Source organism: Acipenser ruthenus, chromosome 42, assembly GCF_902713425.1.
Source record: "Acipenser ruthenus chromosome 42, fAciRut3.2 maternal haplotype, whole genome shotgun sequence".
Classification (NCBI taxonomy): domain Eukaryota; kingdom Metazoa; phylum Chordata; class Actinopteri; order Acipenseriformes; family Acipenseridae; genus Acipenser; species Acipenser ruthenus.
Genome location: NC_081230.1, coordinates 7,170,986 through 7,194,707, shown reverse-complemented (window position 1 = coordinate 7,194,707; position 23,722 = coordinate 7,170,986). Strand labels below are relative to the sequence as shown.

The 23,722-nt window shown below is 39.9% G+C and overlaps 1 protein-coding gene across 5 annotated transcripts in view; it reads left to right on the top strand.

Annotated features, from left to right (window-relative positions):
• The window catches only part of LOC117962588 (RNA-binding motif, single-stranded-interacting protein 2-like), a 47,285-nt gene extending 23,563 nt beyond the window's left edge, over positions 1–23,722 (top strand). For 4 of the 5 annotated variants that reach the window (XM_059011773.1, XM_059011772.1, XM_059011776.1 and 1 more), the window contains exons 3-14: positions 5,196–5,254; positions 5,685–5,788; positions 12,003–12,160; positions 12,851–12,930; positions 13,684–13,793; positions 14,931–14,977; positions 15,191–15,284; positions 15,736–15,786; positions 15,897–16,007; positions 16,739–16,819; positions 17,685–17,785; positions 18,661–23,722. In XM_059011773.1, coding sequence (XP_058867756.1) covers positions 5,196–5,254; positions 5,685–5,788; positions 12,003–12,160; positions 12,851–12,930; positions 13,684–13,793; positions 14,931–14,977; positions 15,191–15,284; positions 15,736–15,786; positions 15,897–16,007; positions 16,739–16,819; positions 17,685–17,768 — 979 coding nt within the window. In that variant the 3' untranslated portion in view covers positions 17,769–17,785; positions 18,661–23,722. The remainder of the gene's footprint in view (positions 1–5,195; positions 5,255–5,684; positions 5,789–12,002; positions 12,161–12,850; positions 12,931–13,683; positions 13,794–14,930; positions 14,978–15,190; positions 15,285–15,735; positions 15,787–15,896; positions 16,008–16,738; positions 16,820–17,684; positions 17,786–18,660) is intronic. The other variant, XM_059011774.1, reaches the window with a different exon arrangement.

Below are 23,722 nucleotides of genomic sequence, written 5' to 3'. Positions count from 1 at the left end.
CCTAACACACACTCACGCACACGCACACACACACACGCACGCACGCACGCACACACACACACACACACACGCACACACACACACACACACTAGCAGTGCACTCCCTCTCTCTCCCTGCCACTTTCGTTTCAGTACATTTTTCTTAAAACATTATCCTTTTTCACAAGCTTCTCTTTTGCTGGGATGAACCTCGTTTGAAATGGTAATCTCTGACATGCGCTGGAAACAGAAACTCTGTTTTCCTTTCTAAATACTTCTGTCTGGGGAAAAAAAGGGAAGTTCTATTGGTTTTCCTTTGCAAAGCCAGCTGTGACACTGACAAAGGCACTAGCTGAAACGTTGCTATACTTTGATCAAACTATACCCTGATAGGCCCAGCTGGATTTTTTTTTGTTCTTTCCTTGTTTGACCACATGAAACGTTTGGGGCGAGATTTAGTGCGTGTCTAATGCAAAACTAATTGGATCAGCATAAACGAGGGACAAGGCTATACGTGACAATAAGACTTTACAACGACTTTTAAAATGTTACTGTACATTTAAAAAAATCTGTGATCTAAATATAACATGGTCACCTCTTACTCCAAAACACTCAATCACAAGCTGAAGGTAAAAATAAATAAAGCCAAGCAGACAGATGTTTCAGATAGCGCACTGATTAAGACAATAGCAAACAAGTCCCTTCTCATTCCTCCTTAGGTAGATTCAAGACTTCTTTAGGATATCGACACCACCATACTCTAGATTCACTGCCTGTGGAAGGTATTAGAATCCCACTAATATACTACCTGCTGCACAGGGAGTGTGAATCTACAGTGGGGGGGTGTCTGGATAAATGGGCTTCACCATGATTTACAGTAAAGACGAAACAGAAAAATGTACTTGGCAGAAAGTTGTTACTACCCCTTTAAGTATTCTTCTGAAGAGCCCTTGATTCCGTGACAATAGGATTACATAATAGCCGCATTCTTTATAGTAAAAACAAAAAAATGTTTTTGTCTGTGCGTTGTCTGTCTGAGGAGGGAGAGAGAGAGAGGGGAGGAAAGCTCTAGCGGTGGAGCTTGGTGTATGAAACCCTGCAGTCAGAGTCAGGCTACAAAACCAGTTCACATCTGGCTTTGAGTGCCCCAGAGGGACCACCCAGTCCTGACAGGAAATCCATAAAGGCGAGAGAGACCGGGGCACTATCAGCTGGGAAGGACCGGAATTAAACTTAGGAAGGGGGGGAGGGCAGGGACTCAAGTAGGTCAAAGTATAAAAGTCCATGCCCAAGTCTACCCCCCCCCCCCCCCAAATCACCTAGTGGAATCTGCAGCGAGAACCAGGTCAAAGGTCCCAGCATTTCCGCATTCCAGCTCCAGAGCTTTACAAGATCCTTCCCGACTCCTTGACACCGAAATAGTTCTCCTGTCGCTGCCTGGACGAAGCTGTCTCTCTCTCTCTCTTTACCAACAAAGGGCTTTATCCCTTTTCCACAGGAAGTGCTCGCACACAAACATGAGAACAGAGAATTAGCAAGGCTCTTTCCCTGTTGGCCTCATTCACTGTATTGCATACAGCCTCCCTTTCTCTCAAACACACACACGCGATTGAGAAAGTTGTTTATTACAGTTACTTTTGGAATCAGTTTAATTCACTGCGGGTTTGCTATAAATTCCCTGTCCTGCTCACACATAATTTGCTTGTTGTGTGTTTACTGCTTACTGCATTCCTCCCTAGTCCACACTTCCTGTTTATCAAAAAGCCCGGGCTTCAATCACAAAACTTTAAGGATTGTTTTCTGTCTTAGGTCATGTCTAAGTGTTTGTAATACACTTGCAAGGTAGTGCTTTAAGACATTAGTATAAACCTGCTCTAAAACAGTTGAGAAAGAGTTCTGCAAACTTGATTTAATGCTACCAACATTTGTTTTACACATTTAAACCCTGGACAACTATGAGAAGATCCTGCAGGAACAAAAAAGGTATTATCAACTGAAAATAAGGAATGTACAAACACTGTAAATCAAAGCCAATTGCTCTCAGAGTAAAGCGAGTGCTCTTGGCCCTTCCCTCATGTGTGCAGTACAGCACATCTTTGATCAAGACCCCACTGAACAAACGGGCCATTGTTAGCAGCCAGGTCGAGAGCCTGCATATCAAGTCATCAGCTTGCCATGCTCCCTGCTCTCGTACTGTCTGGAATGATGTTTGACAGGCTGTGACGCTCGAGCCAAGGGGAGGGGGGGGGGGGGGGGTGTTCCATGGGTTTTGGGGAAACCAGAGAGGCCAGAGAATCAAACCTTGAAGTGGATCTTTTAAACATCCTTAGAGTTAATCAAAGTACATTTGTACAACCGCAAAACATTAATAAATACGTAGCACTCTTAACAAGGCTGTCGCCGCTCCTGTTCATCAGATTAGTCGGCCCGCCACTGGTGTTGTTCAAACCTGAAGATGTTAGAACATGGTTAGATATGAACTCTAATAGTTACAGCAAACAGAAAAGAAAGCTTGAATCTGTATAAATTAAAAATAGTCGAAGCCAGAGCAACACAATCTTTGATCTCAAAACAGTTCAATAAAATCAGTCCCACAGAGAAGAAAACAAGATCCTGATACAGGATAGACCCTACCTGCTGTAGATGTAACAGGCAGTGCTGTGTGGTACGCTGCTGTTACAGATGAGATGAGGTCAGAAGCTGTGACATCACGAATGCAGACGAGCTCGGCTTTTTTGCATTGTGGTTAAGACGCTCTCTTGCGGTGCGCAGGGTCGCCGGGTTGCGTCCAGCCTCCATCCTGTTTCAGAGCAGGGAAATAGATAGATTTATGCAAAGGGAAAAACTGGTATCCTTCCTCAAGGCATGGAACCAAGCAAACAAATACCTTTAACCAATTCAGGAAAAAGAGAAAACAAAAAATCAACTTTCCTGATAGTTCTGACCTTGAAGTTCGAAAGGAAACTTACAGCAGGTGAAACAATACCGATGCCTTATACTTTCAAATGCATATAAAAAGGAAACATACACCAGTGAAGGTGCTAGCATACCTGGCCAGGTATTTATTTATGTATTTATTATTTGTTTATTTAGCAGACGCCTTTATCCAAGGCGACTTACAGACTAGGGTGTGTGAACTATGCATCAGCTGCAGAGTCACTTACAATTACGTCTTACCCGAAAGACGGAGCACAAGGAGGTCAAGTGACTTGCTCAGGGTCACACAATGAGTCAGTGGCTGAGGTGGGATTTGAACCGGAGACCTCCTGGTTACAAGCCCTTTTCTTTAACCACTGGACCACACAGCCTCCCTATGCAGCACCGTGGAGGTATGTCTGCAGCACTGAAAGGAGTAAGCAAGGGCCTATTGCCTGCAGCTGGGCTGTATTGATAATAATAAGGCATGTGTTTGTGCGAGTGAGTGTGCCATTGACACAGAGCCAGGCTGTCCTCCCCCCTTCACTTATAATAGGGAGCTGTGCCATGCCGGCCTGCACAGGACTGCAGAGGATTATTGGGTTTCACGGCACGTGATGACAACTGGGAATTTGAGAATCACACAGGGCTGGGCCTCAGGATTGCTGCTCTAAAATGAATAACTCTGCTGGAACGTACCATTGTATTTTTTATCACCGAAGCAGGGATTGTTTTATAGTTATTCACCACTGCTCCCTAAATCAAGGTCTTCTAGTCTTTTAATGTGAGCGATAAACAGCTTTCCTACCCTTGTCATTTTTTCCTCTAGGTGTTTTATGTTATTTTCACTTGCCCATTTTTCCTGCCAACACACCATAAAGCCCACTGGTATTAGGATAACCACCGGTCTGTCCGTGCCACTGTCAGTCTTACGTGGAAAATCGGGTCATAGTTTGCATCGTTTTGCGTCACCCTATAGAATGAGCTAATTTTGCTGCTTGAAAAATGTGACATTTCGAAATGCTGTACTACTATTATGGCTTCTGGTCGACTTTTGTGATATCATTTTGTAGTTTCTTTGATTACATGATGTTAAAAAAAAGTTCTAAATTATGTTCATATAGTTTTGTGATGTAAAACGTTTGGCCATAGCTAGAGCCCTGTGTTTTTTGCAAATACGAAATAGCACTAAATAAAACGAAATGCAAATATAAAACGAAATAAAACAACATGCAAGTATAAAACAAAATAAAACGACATGCAAATGTAAAATGAAATAAAACGAAAATTCATTATAAAGCAAACTTAGAATGGCATTTTTAAATTGGGAGGTTTATACAAAAAATATTTTAAATACATACTTTCAATCGTAGTTGTCAAGGCTCAGCCATTACCATGGGCACGGTCTGAAGGGAAACGGAAGCTCTAGATGTATAATTTGAAGCGAGTCGTTTGGGAATTCAAATCATGATGGAAGAGAAGAGATGTGTGTTTCTAAACCACGCATAACAATTCAACAACGCTGCAGAGGGGATGTGTGCAGCTGACGATGACAAAATAATGATGTGCAGACTTTGCAAATGTCAGCTGGAACGGGAGTCAAAAGATACCGTCGTTAAGCATTAGCTGTGTATTCCTTTTATGGAAATATGGCTTGTTTGCTTGTATTTTGTAGTAGTATGCTAATTCTTTGTTTTATTTCAAGTGGTGCAAACTTTGCAGTGGAGCAAATGCTGTTTTGGTTTCGAATGAATGAATCTGCTTTGCTTGGTGTTTAAATACTGAGAAACCCCAAGCTTGTTTTGTATACTGGAGCCCTGCTTCAGTGGAATGGGATTGAAATACAATTCCAATCTGATTTTTTTATTGGGTAGATTGCTGTACGTGCAATTATTATGACAGCCGCAATAGTAGGGCAGTGTAAATATATATATAATGTATTTTTATAGATGGCAGTATTTACTATAAATAGGCAGTTAATTAAAGAGTGGGCGACTGTACGTTACCATTACTGCCGCTAATGAGAAATTCTGGTAACTAAATGTAAAAAAAAAAAATCTGATAACGTTTAATAAAAAATATGTATGTAGTTAAAACATGATGTATACTATGCTATTCTTGTTATACATCTATTTGAGTTGTTTTATTAATGTGTATCTGTGATGAAACGAAATAAAACGAAATTTGTGAAAAATAAAACGAAAACTAATAAAAGATAAAAAGAATTTCACGGGGCTCTAGCCATAGCTGTCCATTTGAAACCATTAGCTTAAGCATCTCTCTCTATCTCTGTTTGGCAGGTATGGAAAAATCGTTTCTACAAAGGCCATCCTGGATAAGACTACCAACAAATGCAAAGGTGAGTTCCGGCTCCTTAAAGGCATTAAAAAATAAATACATAAATAAATAAACTAAGTCTAGTAGACAAACGTTTTGGATAGTTCTTTGATAAAAAAAAAATAATAATAATAAAAATCTGCTTCCACAGGAAAGGAAGGAAAGGTAATAATGGTTTCCCAATGACTCCTAGGCCTAGGAGTTCCCTAGGCTAGGGGAATCAATTCATTTATATCAGCGGTATCCAAAGTTGGCTCTTCCAGTCCTGGTCTTTGTTCCAACCTTGTTGGACCAATTAAACTCCCATCCAGACCCTGAAGTAGTTTCATTAAGTTGCGTAAAACCTGGAGTGGATTAGCCCTCCAGGACCGTATCCTTCAATTTGAATCGGATGGCTAACAGAATGCCCCGTTTCTGTCGTCTCTCACTGCGAATGCCTTGTACCCTCGCAGGTTATGGGTTTGTGGATTTCGACAACCCTGCAGCTGCCCAGAAGGCTGTCACTGCTCTGAAATCCAGCGGCGTTCAGGCTCAGATGGCCAAGGTAATCTTTAAGGTTGTATTCCTGTTTTTACATGTATATAAAAACATGCTTTCACCAACGCAGATTCTAACAGCTATCCGATTTGAAGTCAGCTTTGAACTAGTCTTAAATTGGTGGAGCTGATGAAGGTTATATCGTTGCCAGATATTAAAATTTGCTACAAGAACAATACTGTGGTTGTGCATGGTTGGAAAACCTGTATTTTTTTTTTACCTGATCCACCAAGTGGTGACGCAAGACCCTGTGAAAATACCTCTGTTAAAGGAGTGCTAACCAGCTTTTTAAGTTCTATTTGCTTACCTCCTAGTAGCGTTAGCAGCATTAGCACTGCAAGGCTTGAAACTTGGCCTAACCCTGCACCCAATCCAGGGCTTCAGAACTTCCGTTATTGAAAAGACCAGTGCCAGGAGTTTGAAATTCTAGCTCCTGGTAAATCTGAACTGATGCCTGCATATTCCAATCTGAAGTATAAAATACAAGCAAAGAGAAAAAAAAAAGAAAGTGGGTGAGTGAATTAAAATGGATTTTAAAACCTTGCTTAGTGCCACACTGAAGTGCAGAATGCAAGGCGATAGGTACCCCTTAATGCAATCACACTTCTGTTATAGTCACACACTGCCCACAGGGTTGATGGAGGTTCCTGCTGTTTCATTGCAGCAGTGGCTTTATAGCCAGCTTACAGGTCTTGTTTATTGTGGCGCGATGAAGACACAGAGAGCAGACAGCCTGACTCTCTCCATCACCCTGTTAACTGGCCAGCGCCTTTGTGTGGGTGTCTCTCGCCCCCGTGAAAGGGATTCTTGTAGTCCTATTAAAGCGATCCTCTGATCCCATTCAGCCAGCCCCATTGAGGCAGCCCTGGGAGCGTGCTACACTGCCTGCTGTAAAAGAGCCCAGGACAATACGTGACACTGTGTCCCAACACTGGGAACTCATTTAGTGTCTGTGAGATACAGTCTCAGAACCCCTCCTCTTCCTGACCCATTGCAACACTCCAGTCTGCTCGCTTGTGTAACCATTCCTTCACACCATTCACAGGACAATGCTGGAACTTTAGGTTCGTTTGCTAGTGGGTTTTACCCCTTCAGTGCCTGCCTGACTGCCTTTTTTTCTGTTCTGTCTATACAATGGCATGGCAAAAATAGTTTAATGAAAGTGGTATTTAAGATGTCATTATAGTGTCATGGTAAAGTGTGTTTCAAAATGTTACAGTGTGTGGAATAACTGTATCTGTTGCGCATGTAAAATTGTGACATACAGAGGGACGGTTGTGCAGACGGAACGACATCTGTATTTACCCCCACAATCTGATACCAGGGACAGAAATAAAACTCAGGTTGCATAGCAGTTTCACCCATTCCAGGTTTTGTGATAGTCCCAATGCTGAATAATGTTAAAACAGGTCTTTTAAACTAAACCTGCACATGCAAAGGAACGTTTGTTCATGCGGTGTTTGCAGGGCAGGCAGTGACATTTAACATTATAAATGTGGTTTTTCTTTCTAAATGTATAATTAAATAAATTGCATGGAAAACGTTCATTAAAATCCTTGAATTACAGAGTATACCTGGACAGCACTTCTGCTGTATGTTCTAGAATAAGTTTTTCAAAGCATTCAAATAGTTTCTTATTGATATGTTGAGGTATAGTATTAGATTTTACATTACCTCTGAAATCCAGCACACTGTATAATCCGGCACAATTCTCTGGTCCCTGTCGATGCTGGATTAGACAGGTTTTACTGTACAGCTTGCTTTGGAACAGATTAATGAACTGTTTGCATTTCCGTGCACTCACCTCCCTGAATAGATAATTGCCCCCTCTTCAGATATCCGCTAAAGAAGACAATGAGCAATCCATCACACCAATGCAGTGCTCTCCGTTTACAAACATTGCAGAATGCCTGACTGGTGCATTCTGTCATCTAATATCATCCAAAACATCTATTCATTCACCCCCTTATTCATTTACAAAGTCTCCCAAGGTTATGTTTTTTTTTTGTCAGGTTTGCATTGTTTCCGAGCGAGACTTCTCTAATTGTTTGCCTGGAGTATGTGTGAGTGCTAGTGTGTGTGCATGTGTCTGCATGCAGACTGGTGTGCCAACACTTATAAATAACAAAGATCACATTATTGTTAATGGCTGTAGTTACACACCTTACAATAAGTATGGCACATACTAGTTTTTAAAGGAAGGACTGTATTTCTTATAAAATACATCATGAGAGAGAGAGAGAGAGAGAGAGAGAGAGAGAGAGAGAGAGAGAGAGAGAGAGAAGCAATCTGCTCTCTATCCAAGGAGAATCAGGATCCAACAAGATACTCGTCAATCACTACAAACACTTAATGAAGAAGACAAGTCATTCAAATAACTAATTATTACTGGCAACTACACAGAAACGGTTCAGTAGTTTTCTGCTCATTCATATTGTACTTGTTTCTACCCAAGACTAGACTGTTCTTGCAGTTTTTTTTTTTAAATGTCCTTAAATGGGATACCTCAGAAGAGCCACACATGGACAGCCCTGCTATAGCTAATTCACTGTAGCTGCAGACTTTTAAAGATGGGGTTGTCTGTTAACACGTGCACTGGAAAACAATGCTGACTAAAAAACAAATATTTAGAGCCTGTTTGAAACAAAGCCCTGGACGGTTGGGGTTAGCGGCTGGTATTGAACCATTCTAATCACTCACCCTGGGTGAGACGGGGTCAGCTGGACATATTATCCTATAGAAATGCTTACTAGGGACACAAGCTCTAGGCTGTGTGTGCGTCCTGCCAGAAGAGCACTTTTCTGTTGAGCTGCTTTTATGTTGTAGTACAGAGGGCAGGGTTCAGATTAAGACACAGCTGGGGTGCACTTCCCTGCTTTCACAAGTGTTTGCTTAACACATGACCCGGACACACATGCACAGAGAGAGAGAGAAAGAGAGAGAGAGAGAGAGAGAGAGAGAGAGAGACACACACAGAGGCAGACACATGCACAGAGAGAGACACACATACACAGACACGCACACACACAGAGAGACGCACAGAGACACACACTGAGACACGTGCACACACGCACAGAGAGACGCACAGACACACGTGCACAGACGCACACACACACACAGAGACACACATGCACAAAGAGAGACACGCACAGACACATGCGCACACACATGCCTTTCTTTGCTTGACTTTTTAGAAGTTGAGAAATGAAAGTGAGGAAACAGGGTCCATAGGGAACAGGGTCAAGCCAAGTACAGCCAATACCCTCTCCCTCTCTCTCTCTCCCTCTCTCTCTCCCTCCCTCGCCGTGATTAGTTGCTAATTCCTCCCCCGGTTTCCTGCCCTGCTTCTTGGAAATTGCACAATGATTCGTGTCGCAGTGGTAGAATCCAGCACTAGCAGTTTGTTTGTTTTATATACAGTGGACCGGATTCAGATCAGTGGTCTGTTCCGAGTGCTGATAGTGACAGCGAGTTGCGGGCAGTAAAAATGCTTTGTCTAGTTGGTCTGTTTTTCATACTTCTATATTTCAACAGAGATGAGGAACAGCCGTTTTGAATCGAAACACAGAGACAGTTGTGAATGTTTGACAGATGAATCCCAGAATTGTGAAGCTTGGTTTCTACAGCTGCTTACTGCAGGAATGTCATCACAATGGCATGGTTTACGTTATACTGTAGGTCAGTTTGGACTACCAGGGTTATTGATTAGTGAAGTCTACTATACTGTATATAAATGAAAAGTTTTACATTTATTTCAGCTGCCTTTTTAATTACAAAATGAAATTGAAGGTTTTTTAAATTATTTTTTTAATCATTTAAACCCTTTGTATAGACCCCCAAAAACATATATGGGTTATTTGAATATAGTTTCATTTTTTTATATTTTAAAATTCTTTTCATTTTGAATTTGCTGGATAACAAAAGTATGATTCATCCCATAAATCATATTTTTAAAAAAATGAATCGAAGCAGTAAAAAAATCCTATCAAATGACCTTATAAAGAAAACACTATACTATACTGCATGGTATCACTGCATTGGTATTGTATGGGTTTCATATAAATGCACAGCCCTGTTTACCAGCGATGGATATTTGTCAGAGCTGTTTATGAAACTGTTTCTATTTTCATCTAGTCAACACACCTACGATTCTACGAATTACCTTCCTGTTTTCACCAACGACACTGCGTAGTTTTGTCTAATGCAGAAGAGATCTAGACCAAGCTCATCCCACACACTGTGAGGTTCATTATACATTACACTGAATAGCCATGCGAGTTTTCTTACACAGACACATTCTAGTTTTAAGGGTCTGTTTTTGCTCTTCATATCTGAAGTTTTGGATGTAACACAGACAGGTCTGTTTAAATGATCGACACTGCGGTGGATCCAAATGCTATAAACTATTAATCCAGCATCCTAATACCTAGTCCCCCCAGAATGCTCCATACAGAGCACACGAAATAGAACCATGCTGCACTCTTGTGAATGCAGGGCGAAAATATCAGCATTATGATCTTAACAGTGGCGTAGACCCCCTATGTATAACGCTTGCATTGCATTGTATTTTGAATTACGAATACTACAGTATGTCTTTTTGCTTTATTGCTCGTATACTTCCTGTTTAATCAATGCAATACTGAGATAAAGGATCATTAATTAGTAAACAGATACTTTAATAGCGGGGCTGCGACAGATCACTGTAAAGTCCTAACTAGACAAAGTTGACAAATGCCTTGCTGTTTAGTGGCGATCGTGTTGTCTTATTGCCACAAAGAAACCGGTCCGCTCTGCCTGGCACACGATGAGCCGTAAACAGTCTGATCGTGTATCCGACACCTAGAAGTGCATCACATCATTGCATTAATGATCCTTTAAAGCAGAAGAGCTCCGTGGAGCCTCCCTGTCCGGCCCTGGTAGCCCCAGGTTCAGGCCACTCTCTCTGGGCTCCGGTGACCTCTGCTTGCCCTGCTGATAAATGCAGCTCTTTAGATCTGGTGTGGGACACAACTGGGCTGTGTGTATACAGCCGTGTGCAAATATATCAGAATAGTCCCATTGCTTCTGTAGTTTAGATTTGTTGTGCATATGAAATCACACCACTGTAACTGAAAATCATGTAAAATTATCAAAAGTCTAATTTAATGGATGACTTTCATAGGCTATACTTGTAATTAGTTTTACTTCTCTGTGACCAGAACAACAAAGCAACCCATCCTGATTGCTGCTTTTTAGATTGCAGTTGATCCTGGCTATTAGATCGGTTACGATATACAAATAGTCCTGACCTCTGCTCTTCAAGTGTAAAAGGACATATAAAGAAACCATTGTCCTTGTTAGATTGTGGGTCTGATATACAGCACTGTGCAAATGTATCGCAGCACCTCAGGTCATTTAAATCCTTCATGCACCTACCTGCATGAAAACCTGTGGGGGAGAGAATTAACATTCTTGCACAGTAATCAGTGATATAGAAACAATAGGCCAAATGTTAGACCGCTTTGAGCCATATTTTCAAAGTGTTTACTCCAGGCTTTAATTAACTCTTTTATTTCTTTAAAGGAGTCAATTCTGTGTACATGATGATGTAAACCTGATAAGCAGACCGCTTCAATTTGTATAAAAGTCTATGAATTGCAGAACTTGGGTTGTTTGGCTGTAGTTTTATAAAACCTGCAGCTTTTTTTTTAATTAAAGACTGGAGTAAACGCTTTGAAAATGTAGCCCTGTTTTAATTAGGCATCTTAAACAGCTTCTAAAAAAATCATTTTACCATTTGTGGCTGTGTTCCTTTTATCTTACTATTCTAATTGCATGTGTGGCCTATTAAAGTCATCAGTTAAGTCAGACAATCACTCATTTGCCTGTATATTCCCAGATTTTCAGTTCCAGTGGTTTGATTTCATATACACAAAAACTACAGAAGCAATGGGGTGTTCTGATACAGAAGCAATGGGGTGTTCTAATACAGAAGCAATGGGGTGTTCTGATACAGAAGCAATGGGGTGTTCTGATACAGAAGCAATGGGGTGTTCTGATACAGAAGCAATGGGGTGTTGTAATACAGAAGCAATGGGGTGTTCTGATACAGAAGCAATGGGGTGTTCTGATACAGAAGCAATGGGGTGTTCTGATACAGAAGCAGTGGGGTGTTCTGATACATGTGCACACTGCTGTAGCTCTACACAGTTGAACCCGTGTTTCTCACTGTGCTGTGTCTCTCGTCCCCTCAGCAACAGGAGCAGGACCCCACTAACCTGTACATCTCTAACCTGCCTGTGTCGATGGACGAGCAGGAGCTGGAGGGCATGCTGAAGCCCTTCGGACAGGTCATCTCCACCCGCATCCTGCGCGATGCCAACGGGACCAGCCGCGGAGTGGGTTTCGCCAGGTAAGGAGGGCGCTGCCTGGGACCACAGCAGGCTCCCCACGGTATAAAACCATTTATGGGTTAAGTACTTAATTTGATATATCAAGCGTTTTTGTCATTAAAATCTTTAGAAAGTGTCAAACAAAAACATCACATCACACCAGACTCCAGTCTTTAATTAACTCCTAATTTTTGAAGGAGACAAAACTGAAATCAAATTCATCAGTTCATTATTATACAACAATCCTATAATCATTTGCATTGGTGTGCATTTAATACAACTGCCTTCTTACAGTAATGTAAGGTCATATCTCATTGATTCAATCTTTTGGCCACTCCCTTATTCCTGTCCAAATTAAAACAATATGTATCCAACCCTACAAGTTCCAAAGCCTGAGAAGGCTTCAGGGATTTCATTGAAAACTCTTATAGACGCAACTTCTCAGAATCCCATCACTGCTTTTCCTATGAGTCTTCCTGGGAAGTACAGACGCTGCAGGGCAAACCTCTTCAAAGAGCAATCCGTAAATACACTTCTATAACTGCTTTCATAACTGAAATTGAACTGTGCCTGTCTCCATTATGAACGAGGAGGCACCACTAACGGAATGCAACAGCGCCATCTTGTGACTAGATATGGTATTACACCACCACACTACCACAGACCAAAGGCTGCTATTGTCGTTTTAAATACCTTTTGTTTTATTTCAGGATGGAGTCGACAGAGAAGTGCGAAGCCATCATCCAGCATTTTAACGGCAAATACATAAAGACCCCACCGGGGGTACCAGGCAAGTCAAAAACGACTCCTTGCTGCGCAGAAATGCAAACGATCCCTCATTCTGCTCAGTGGGAAGCATAATGTGGAGATTGTAGAAATTACGCAGTCTTTTTGTATATAGAGAAGCACAAGTGTTAATTGTTTTGTCTAATATGCAGGCCAATATAGGTGTTAGCCTTAGCAGCCAGTGCACAGTGTAGTCCAGTTTGTTTCCTATTCAGTTTGCATTCTTTACCATGCTTCATTAAATGCGTGTTGCAGTACTTTATAACGATAATGGGTTTCTTCTGATGGCTTTTGTGTTTGGTTACAAGCGCTCCCAATATGTTAAACGTTTAACCCCTGAAGGTACACAAGGAATTAAGCGCTTGTGGTTCAAACGGTTTCTTCTTAAAATACATTTGAGGGGGACTCGAGTATCACGAGGAGGAAACTGACCATTTAGATCCAACCCGTCAGTAAATTGGAATCCCTGTTTCGTGCTCCTCGTTGCAAAAATAAGAAAGTTAGCATCGTTTAATTGTAGGACACATGTGTCCCGCGTACCTTTAAAGGGTTAAACATGTTTAATACTTCATTAATCCTAAACTAACGCCTCTGTCCCACAACAGCAGTGTAGGTCTTGTCTGAGTACTTGCATTGCTCTCAGATTGCGTCTCAGAGAACGCAGACAAACAGAGGGCCTGCAGCCTCAGGCTTTCCTACACTGCCTATCCGTGACGCTTCACTCTGTTCCCCCCCCCCCCCCCCCCCCCCTCCTTAGTTCCCTCGGAACCCTTGTTGTGTAAGTTTGCGGACGGAGGGCAGAAGAAGCGACAGAATCAAGGAAAGTACATCCAGAACGGGAGAGCCTGGACCAGGGATGGGGAGACGGTAAGACCAGCGGTGTTTAGAGACGCACAACCCATTAATTCATTTGTGATCCTCAATGAAACATTCAGTCACCAGTCAATTCCTGTGTGGAGCCTTGGGCATTATTATTATTATTATTATTATTATTATTATTATTATTAATTTCTTAGCAGACGCCCTTACCCAGGGCAACTTACAGTTGTATACAAAATAAAATACATATCAAGAATTACAGTATAATTAAGAGCAAGATACAAAATACAATGACTTCAGTCCTAATAAGAGCAAATACAAAACACAGTACGATTTGATATCGGGGCAGTTCAAGAGCAGATAACAGTGTTGATAGATACATCAGTGTTAGATACGAGTGCAAGTGAAATACAAGATACTACAGATTAGGTTCAGTGCAGGATTAAATACAGTAAAATAGGGAGCAGATAAGTGCAGGTTAAAGTGCATTAAAGGCAGAGTGCTGTATTATATTACATTATATTATATTATATTATTAGTACATGCATGTTTTCAGTTGTAAGCATAGGAAGACTTTCACTAGTAATAAAGTTGCATATATATTGCATATATTACCATATATAATAATGTTCCAATGCCTGTTTCCAGTTGTATTTCAAGACTTTTATGAAGAGGCTATACCATTTATTTTTTTTGCTTCTATATATAGTAGCGTTCAGTGCATTGGTTAGTGTCGGTTATTATGGATCCGATATTCCATTGGGAAAGCGGTTGCAGTTCAAGCAGGGATTGATGACCAAAGTCATTGTATTTATCTTGCTCTTTATTACTTGTACTGTGATACTTGAAATGTATTTGCTTACGATTGTAAGTCACCCTGGATAAGGGCGTCTGCTAAGAAATAAATAATAATAAAATAATAATGATATAAAATTGAACTCCCTTATAAAATGAGCCACGCTGAAATAAGAATGCTTCTCTCTTAGTCAGTAGCAACGAGTCATAAGCAGAGATCGAAGAGATCTTTCTCAGTTTTCACTTCTCACTTGAACAACCTTTGTGATCTTATCTACAGCTGATCATATTACTAATGTATTACTTTATTACCTGTATACACAGCATTAACACGTATGCAGTACTTTTACTGGCTGCGTCAGTAGCTAATCACTGCTATTCTCTTTGCAGGGAGGAATGACGCTAACGTACGACCCAACTACAGCCTTACCGAATGGGTAAGACTTGGAAAACACACACGCTGGGCTAATTCCAAATGCTTCCGTCCATCTGCATAAAAACAGAATGCAATAGAAAAACCTGCCCCATGCAGCACACTCTTTTCTTTAAACGGGATGTCGCTTGCATGACTGATTGACGCTGTTATGGCGGGTGTTTAGTTGGGTGCAATGCTGACTGGTGATGATTCTTTCCATCTCTCCATCCTGCAGGTTCTATTCCTCTCCCTACAGTATTGGCCCGAACAGGATGATCGCACAGACCTCCATCTCCCCCTACCTCCACTCACCTGTCTCTTCCTACCAGGTCAGAGCATTAGGATCTGTTTCACTTTACAACGGGCTGGTGTTTGAAGTTTTAAATCTAAGATCAAAACGCACCCCTTTGAGTTGGAAGCTCCTTTGGTTTGCTGTTTATTTTTTTATTATTTTTTTGTAAGGCATCCTGGAATGCTTGCACATGAAGGACATTATATTAATGTATGGATTGGTTGTATGAGCAAGGAAGTGCAACACTCTGTGAAATCATGGCTTGCAAACAGAGATTTATTTAACCCAGGCTTTAAAAACTACGCTTGCACGATATTAAAATACTATTTTTTTTTTTACTATTATATTATTACTTAAATTGATGATAAACAAATTAAAATGCAAAATATATATTTGCAATTTGCTCCCCCTGCAGAATGCACAGTAAAAGCTCTAGCCAAACTTTTCAGTATTCCTTTATGTAACTTTTAATTTGGTCTCCCTCGCAGGTCCACAGCCCCTCCTGGATGCATCACCAATCATACCTCATGCAGCCTGCTGTAAGTCTCACTGATATTCTAATAATAAGATTGTCCTTGCTGGTGTATTGATTGCTATGCAGGGGTCCCCTTTGATAATGCTCCTGCTCACGGCTGGTTCTCTTCTCCAGGGCACAGTACTGACTCCCACCATGGACCACACCATGTCCATCCAGCCCACCTCCATGATGGGACCCCTGGCTCAGCAGCTCAGCCACCTCTCGATGGGCAGCACTGGCACCGTGAGTCACATGACTGCCCCCCGCCCACCCCCTCCTCGTCATACTGCAGGGGTCAGCTGGCCACCTCAGGGCCATCACTGTGTAGAGTGGGACAGCGGCCAGCGCATAAAGATTCACACCAGTGGTGGCTGATGGTCAAAACAAATGGGGAGGAAATAAAAAAAGCAGAGGTCTTGGGGTCCCCTTAAGCCACCAGCAGTAGAATAATCTTACTATTCTATTCTGGCTGACTTTTTTAGAAATTAATAATAATTAAAAACATTTATTAAAAATCAAATGAGTCAAATTACTGTATTTGTATTCGCTAGTACTATGTCCTTCGTTGAAACCGGCGCCTCTCTCCTTTCACTCTCGTCAGTGTTAGCATCTGAGGTCATCCATGTGGATGACGCACGTCCTGTGATTGGCTAAAACAGGCAAAAAGGGGAGGGGACGCATGCCGCCTTTGACTGTTATTTTAAACATCTTTACTCATCTCTTTCTGGTATTCAATTTATCATCTGTGACTATAAATCACAGATCAATTTAGAAATACTAAAAGAAACTTTACAGTGATAAATGTGTAAATATAAATGTCTTAATGTGCCATTCAATATTTCTTTATGTAAATGCACACATCGAATTATAAATTGAAAGTAATGAGCGTCTGATTCATTGTCGCGATTGCTGACCCAGAATCCGGTCCATGGTAATCCTCACTATCAGATCTTCATCTTTGTTCTCCTCTCCAGTATATGCCGGCCACCACGACTATGCAAGGAACCTACATCCAACAGTACACAGCAGTGCCTCCTTCCAGCGTCGCAGTCGAGGTAGGGTCTCATACCAGCATCTCGCTACAAGGCTTTACTGTACATGGGGGGGGGGGGGGGGGGAACAAGAGACTACGGGCTGGGTTTGATTAGAGCAGGAGTGGCCAACTCTGATCCTGGAGAGCCACAGTCCTGCAGGTATTTCTTGATATCTTTAAATGATCAATGACTAAAGACCTGGGGAAAAACGTTTGTGTTGACCAGGAATTCATTGATTCAATGGAGTTATTGAGAACTGAGGTGGAACCCTGCTGTTCTCCAGAAGCAGGGCTGGCCAGCCCTGGATCAGAACCTCGCTATTCGATTATTCGGATCAGGCTCTGCCCAGGCAAGGGTCGCTGGTGTGGATCGGGCTGATTTACCATTCAGAGTGAACCGAGTGAAGAAACAGCTGCTTGGGTTTGTGTGGATCGCTGTTCTCCGAAGAGTCTTAAGAAAAGCAGCGATCGCCACAGATCTTCAGTTGTTTCAGTTTGAATTTTAAATTAGCCCAATCAACACCAGTGACCCACACCTGATTTCTGTGGAGAGCTCAATTCAAATACTAGATTTGATCACCATGCATCGTAACATATGCAAACGAAGAATGCTGTTGGATTAAAGTGTTCCTATTATTTTCAAGCGGTAAATGCAATCCAGGTAGATTCTCTGGTATGGTATAACTGTGGCTTAGCTGGCTGTAGGTCAATTTGAATAGTAGAAACATTTTTTGTCTTACCCATGATTGAGTGTTTTTTTTATTCAAATAATTGCGAAACGGTAACTCCTGGATGCTTTGTCTCTGTTGTGAAGTATAGGGAAGCAGATTAATTGATTTCAATCCTTTCCCAGTGTAATAATTCACTTACCTGATTTAAAACGACAGGAAAGCAGCAATCAGCAACAGTCGCAGGTTGCCATAGAGACGCCGTCTGAACACACTACCTATTCCTACCAGCACAGCAAGTGAACCCAAGCAGAGGACAGGTGAGGAGCGTGTGCGTCTTTAACAGGATCATTAGAGTCTGCTTTTTACCAAGGGCTTGTAGTGGAGCTCTGGACTTGAGATCTGTCTGATGCTAGCCACTGACTGAATCCTGGAGCTTTTAAATGGGCTGGCTTCACAGATCAGCGCGAACGCTGGACCTCCTCATGTTAATTTAATTGCAGCTGACATCATAATTGCATACATTTTATTATTTAGCAGACGCCTTTATCCAAGGCGACTTACAGAGACTAGGGTGTGTGAACTATGCATCAGCTGCAGAGTCACTTACAAATACGTCTCACCCAAAAGACGGAGCACAAGGAGGTTAAGTGACTTGCTCAGAGTCACACAGTGGGTCAGTGATTGAGCTGGGATTTGAACCAGGGATCTCCTGGTTACAAGCCCTTTTCTTTAACCACCAGACCACACAGCCTCCTATGCAGGTCTATTCAGTATCTAGATCTCAAATGTGTTGTTTGGAAAGAAATCTGTTTTAGAGAACATGTGTGTTCATTTTAAAACACGGTATCTGGTACTACACTAGTTTAAGAAATCTCTGTTTGCAGGCCTTGCTTTTAGTTAGTCTTGCACTTCCTGTGTTTTCCTTCCCGTCTTTAAAATCTTTATCAAATCATGGAATAACGAATGGGGCTGAAGTTAATTACTTTCGGTTTTAATTGCAGCTCAGGGTTCTGGAGATCACTGCTCCTCCTGGTTTATGGTGTCACCAGAACCCCTCGATGTAATTATAACCTTATAATTCACTGCAGAATCTGTTATTCTCTATATAAGGGAAACTGTTTCTCAGTGTGAAGTAGATTACAGGAAATCTATCCCATCTGTAATTAACCAGATTCTTCCATTTTTATTTCAGATTTGTTCAGCAAACAAATTCAAACAGAAACACAAAAAGGAATACAGACTGCCAGCTCTGGGGGAAAAAAAAAAAGTCTCTTCAGGACAGAACTTGAGAGCAACAGTTATTTTCTTTTGAAAAGAAAACACTTATATCGTCACAGACTTTTCTTAAGTCGAACAACCAAAGTTGGGAGATTTCTGTGAAGGAGATATCTATTTTGATAACAGAAAACAAATAAAAAGGTTAAAAAAAAAAATAGAAAAACAAAAAATGTTATTTTTGTGCACGTAATATAACAAAATTCTTATTTTTTAAAACGTTTTGGAGAGTTGCAGAAACGTGTCTTTTTTTTTGGTTTGGTTTTTCTAAAAAGAAAAAAGTTTTTTGTGTAAAATATGCAATCTGTTTTTTTTTTTTTTTTTGACATTTATTAGCTGCAGTTAGACAATTTTGTACAGATTCAAACCGTGTGATCAATGCATTTGTCAAATTGTGCGATGTTGTAGATTTCAGCATTTTTTATAGTTCTTTTAAAATAGAGAAAAAAAATACTAACAAAAAAAACGCAGTGTAAAGTAACTTCTTTATAATCTGTTCCCATTAAAATGAGAATACAATGCAGGCAATAGTAGGGCTGGATCAAATTAAAAAGTGACTGTAATACAAATATTTTAAGGCATTTTAATTTGACTGGCCACATTTTTGCAATTTCTCCCACTCAAAAGATATTCAGAACGTAAAAAAGCAAAAGACAATCAAAGTATTTAAATATATGGGTGTTTGTGGAAAACATAACAGCCACAAATCAATTCTAGAAAGCAGCTGTTACTGAATATTTCAACGGAAAAGCATTGAACATGATTAAATAAAATGCATTCAACTGTTTAATTTCCGCGATATTTCTGATGAAGATTAATTTACGGCCTTAAGGTCTATTTTAATGATCTAAACTGAGTCTAAATACCACCGCTTTGCAATGGGAACAGATTTGAAAAGGTGATTTGAAGCTGTGTAAGTAGACGTCAAAACGCTAATGTGAATTTGCTTGGTTAAATAGAATTGTCTTAGTCTAGCGAGTAGTTCCGTACAGGAAAGTAGAATTGCTAAGAATCAATAAATAAGTAAACACTTGGACTGGCTAGATCAGGGTCCATCAACGCTTTTTTATTTGAGGTTAGGGGAGTAAAAGTGAGGAAGGGGGCAGGGGGGGTCGTTTATAGATTTTGCTTCACAATGCTGCTGATTTTTTCCTGTTTCTGTTTTTTTTTTAAAGAGAGAATTAAGAAATTTTCTTTGACTTTGGCTTTTAATTCACTTGAACCTTTTTTTTTTAGATTGTCGTTTTTGTTTTCGAAAAGAGGAATTTCTTCAAGATACAGTTTCTTTTAAAAAGTAGTTTTTAGGTATTTTGTAGGAACACACGTAAAATGTTTTAGGATCTTTTACTTTTTCGATTTCTAGGACTTTAAGTCTGTTGAGTTTGTGCGCAGCGAATGCAAGCAGTCGGGTGAAGTTCTGTATTTCTGTTTTGTACTGACAAACGTGTTTTGCTTTTTTTAAATTTTTTATTAATGTTGATATTCATTGTTAAAATCATATTGTTAAAAAAAGGCCACCAATGTTGAGGGATTATTTGCAATGTCAGCTGTAAAAACAAATTTGAAAACCATCTACATTCTGCAATATATATATTAGGGCTGTCAATTAATCGCAGTTAACTTCTGTAATTAACGCGTACATTTTTTGGGAGATACGCACGTTAAGCCCACTCCCGTCTTGTCCCTCTTAGCACACCGTAATTAATTTCCTGATGCACCATTTTTGTGCATGCCAGGACTGAATGAGTGTAGTCATTGTCTGAATATAAAGTTAGTCACAGAACCGCATTATGTAGTAAAGCACTCAAACTGAAGGACTTGTGAATGGGAAGTTTTCTTAACTTTCTGACGGTTCATTGGCTAGAAAGAGGGTTACTCGTATCTACTGTCAAAGTGAGTTCCAGTATCACAGAAGTGCATCTGCTGTACCACCTGCGTGCTAAACATGCATCCGCTTCTCTAAATACACTCTTGTAGTTTTAGGTCTGCTACAGACAACAATACAACAGCAAATGAAACCCGTCAGTTTCGACAGAGTAACTTTTTCGGAAATTCAAGATCGCTGCAAACCCATGAATCAAGCTCAGTACGATACTGTAACATTGCAGCTTTGTTTCATTTCAGTAACTACATTGTTTTTTTTAAACAGTATAATTTACAGTTATGGAGGATATAACCGTTGCTCAGTAAATGTTTAGTTTTATTTAGGCAATTTCAAGTTATTAATAAAAAAGAATTTAAAATTATTATTATTATTATTATTATTATTATTATTATTATTTAAATGGCAATGAAAAACATCCGTTTTATGAGTAAAGGAAACCGATCATTGTAAATGCAGTAAGGGAAGTAATAAAGTAACTCTCTTGTGATTTTACAGTTGATTCAAACAATTTAATATCAAATGCTGGATTGCAAATAAATATAAAACTATAGAGAATCCAGAAATAGGAAAATAGGGTTTTATGCTGGGTTGTTTTTTGGATAATAATAATAATAATAATAATAATAATAATAATAATAATAATAATAATAATAATAATAATAATAGCATCAGTAATAAAAACAAATTTAAATGAGATGGATGCAGTAATTGTATCAATTAAATATGCGATTAAAACCAAGATTAACTGAGATTAATTTTTTAAATCTCAAGATTAATCGAGATTCATTTTTTCGATTGACAGCCCTAATATAAATATTTATCAATTAACCTTCTTAGAATTGACGTTTTGTACGTTTGGCTGTTATTCTTGAGAAACCAAAAAATAATTAAATAAATAAATAAATAAATCAGGATTTTATTTTTTTACTAATATTATTATGATTATTAATAAATTGTCCTGCTCATAATTGTATTCACATGCATCAAGCTCAGCAGCACCACGTGAAGACCAGGGGCCAGCTTCACAAAGTACTGCCAGCACTGAGCAGGCAGTTTCAACAAACAATATTTTAAGATAGAATGAAAGTTTAGAACGGCTTTGTGAAACTAGCCCCATGTTTTCACATCACCGGCATGTGCAAGCTCTTTGAAATAAAGCAGAAATGAGTTATTTGTTAGAGCTTTTGTGCTCTAGAATTTTGCACCTAAAAAAATAAATCTAAAAACCCACACGTTGCAAATGAATTCTCAGTCCGTGGCCCGAACACAAAGCGATAGACAGAGTTTGCAAGTGCTGAACAGGCTTTTGAGATGCTGTTTAAAATGTAATATATTACTTGAAAAGTCATGAAATGCTATCACATCCATACGCTATGTGCATACTGTATACAGATACGGGAAATGATGCAGAAACATGCAAATTTAAAAAGAAAATGATTAAGTGGAAGGGCTATTTCCAAAATCATAATTCTAGCCCCAGCCTGTGTTAATTATCATGTGTCTGTAGTTTTATAGCAGGTGCTAAGTGCTTGATTGCATCCAGGCCTTAATTCTTTCTCTAGCCTTCTGTTTCAGAAGGTGTTCAAATCTACTTCCAATTAGAGAGTTTCCTTTTTTTTTTTCTTCATTATTTTTCCGTCCAGCATTTTCGATGTGTCAGACTTTTTTTTTTTTTGTTTGATGTTAGGACTACATATAATCGCTTTATAGCGGGGCTGAATCTGCGTGGGGTCTAGAAATTGCACATGCAAAAAGAAAAAATCCATATTTTGTTTCCTATTACTCCTCTATAGATTGGTTGTTTTCAAACAAGTCATGTTTGAAAACTACTGCTATGTACAGTGCAATACTGACCGCAAACGCAGATACAGCCCGTTTAGAAAACCTATTTTTCGTTTGTGTGTTACCAAAGACTCAGAAGCCATTCACCAGTCAGAAAGCTTTATCGTCAACGTTGATAATAGCTGGACCATCCTTTCATTAGACACTTTTGTGATTTGTCTTGTTTTTGTACAGATATACATATTACCTTTACAGGTTCTCAGTGATGCACCCATGAAGGACAGAGTGTTTGTTTCTTGATCAAAGTTTGTATCAGCCACTACGTTAAGTATGACATAAAATATATTAAACGGTTTTGAAACTATGAAATTACAGTTGTAGAACGCTTATTTACCTGGTAGGGGGCTGTTCCAGCGATCACCCTCCCCTCCCTCGACACAGCAGCTTCATTCAGGTCTCTGACGAGAATGGTTTGTAAATCGTTCTCGTTGCACAGCAATGCTCAAAAATGCCACCCATTGTTGTGAACTAAAGAAGAACAATGAGGCAAATTCATCAGTCTTGGTGTTTCAAATGTTGGCACCTTAGCATTACAAAAACACATTACAAATGAAATCGAGTCCGCTTTCAAGGTTATTTTCATAGTTTCAAAACGTTTGCTGCTGCTAATGGTGTGAAAGTCTAGTCTGTAAATTGTGGGGAGCATGCTGGATGTTTCTATAAAAGGTTTATTTGGGAGAAACCTGGAGGCTGCAAAAAAAAAAAAAAAAAATTCAACGCTCAAGTTATGTGTTCATTATTTTCCATGCAAGATATGTTTGGGATTTTACGTCTGTAGCATATCTGTAGTTTTTAATTAAGAGTTAAACTGTATTCCACTCATTGATATGGTTAAGTGCTAGAATTTTAGATTAGATTTGCTTCACAGACTCTGATAATCCAGCACCAATTCTGGACGACCTAATGTTAATTTACACTAGTGTAAAATCAGGGGTCTGTGAAACTAGATGCATGTGTTGTCTCGCAGTCAACGCTTATCTGCGGATATAATAGAAAAGTAACATTGGCCCCAAGTCACAGATTTAAGTGCCTTTAGAGCTTCCGCTTACCCTGGCCATCAGCAGTCTGGCTTCAGCCTGGATCCAGCTAGCAAGACCCTTCGGTACGTGGAAACACAACTGGACTTTTTTTTTTTTTTTTTTTTTTTAAACCTGGTAAAGACAAGCCTTCAGGTTTCTGCAATCCATATTCAATAACAAAAAATGGCCCATCTCTCACAGTACAGCTGTCTGTTAATGCATTTTTTTTTTTT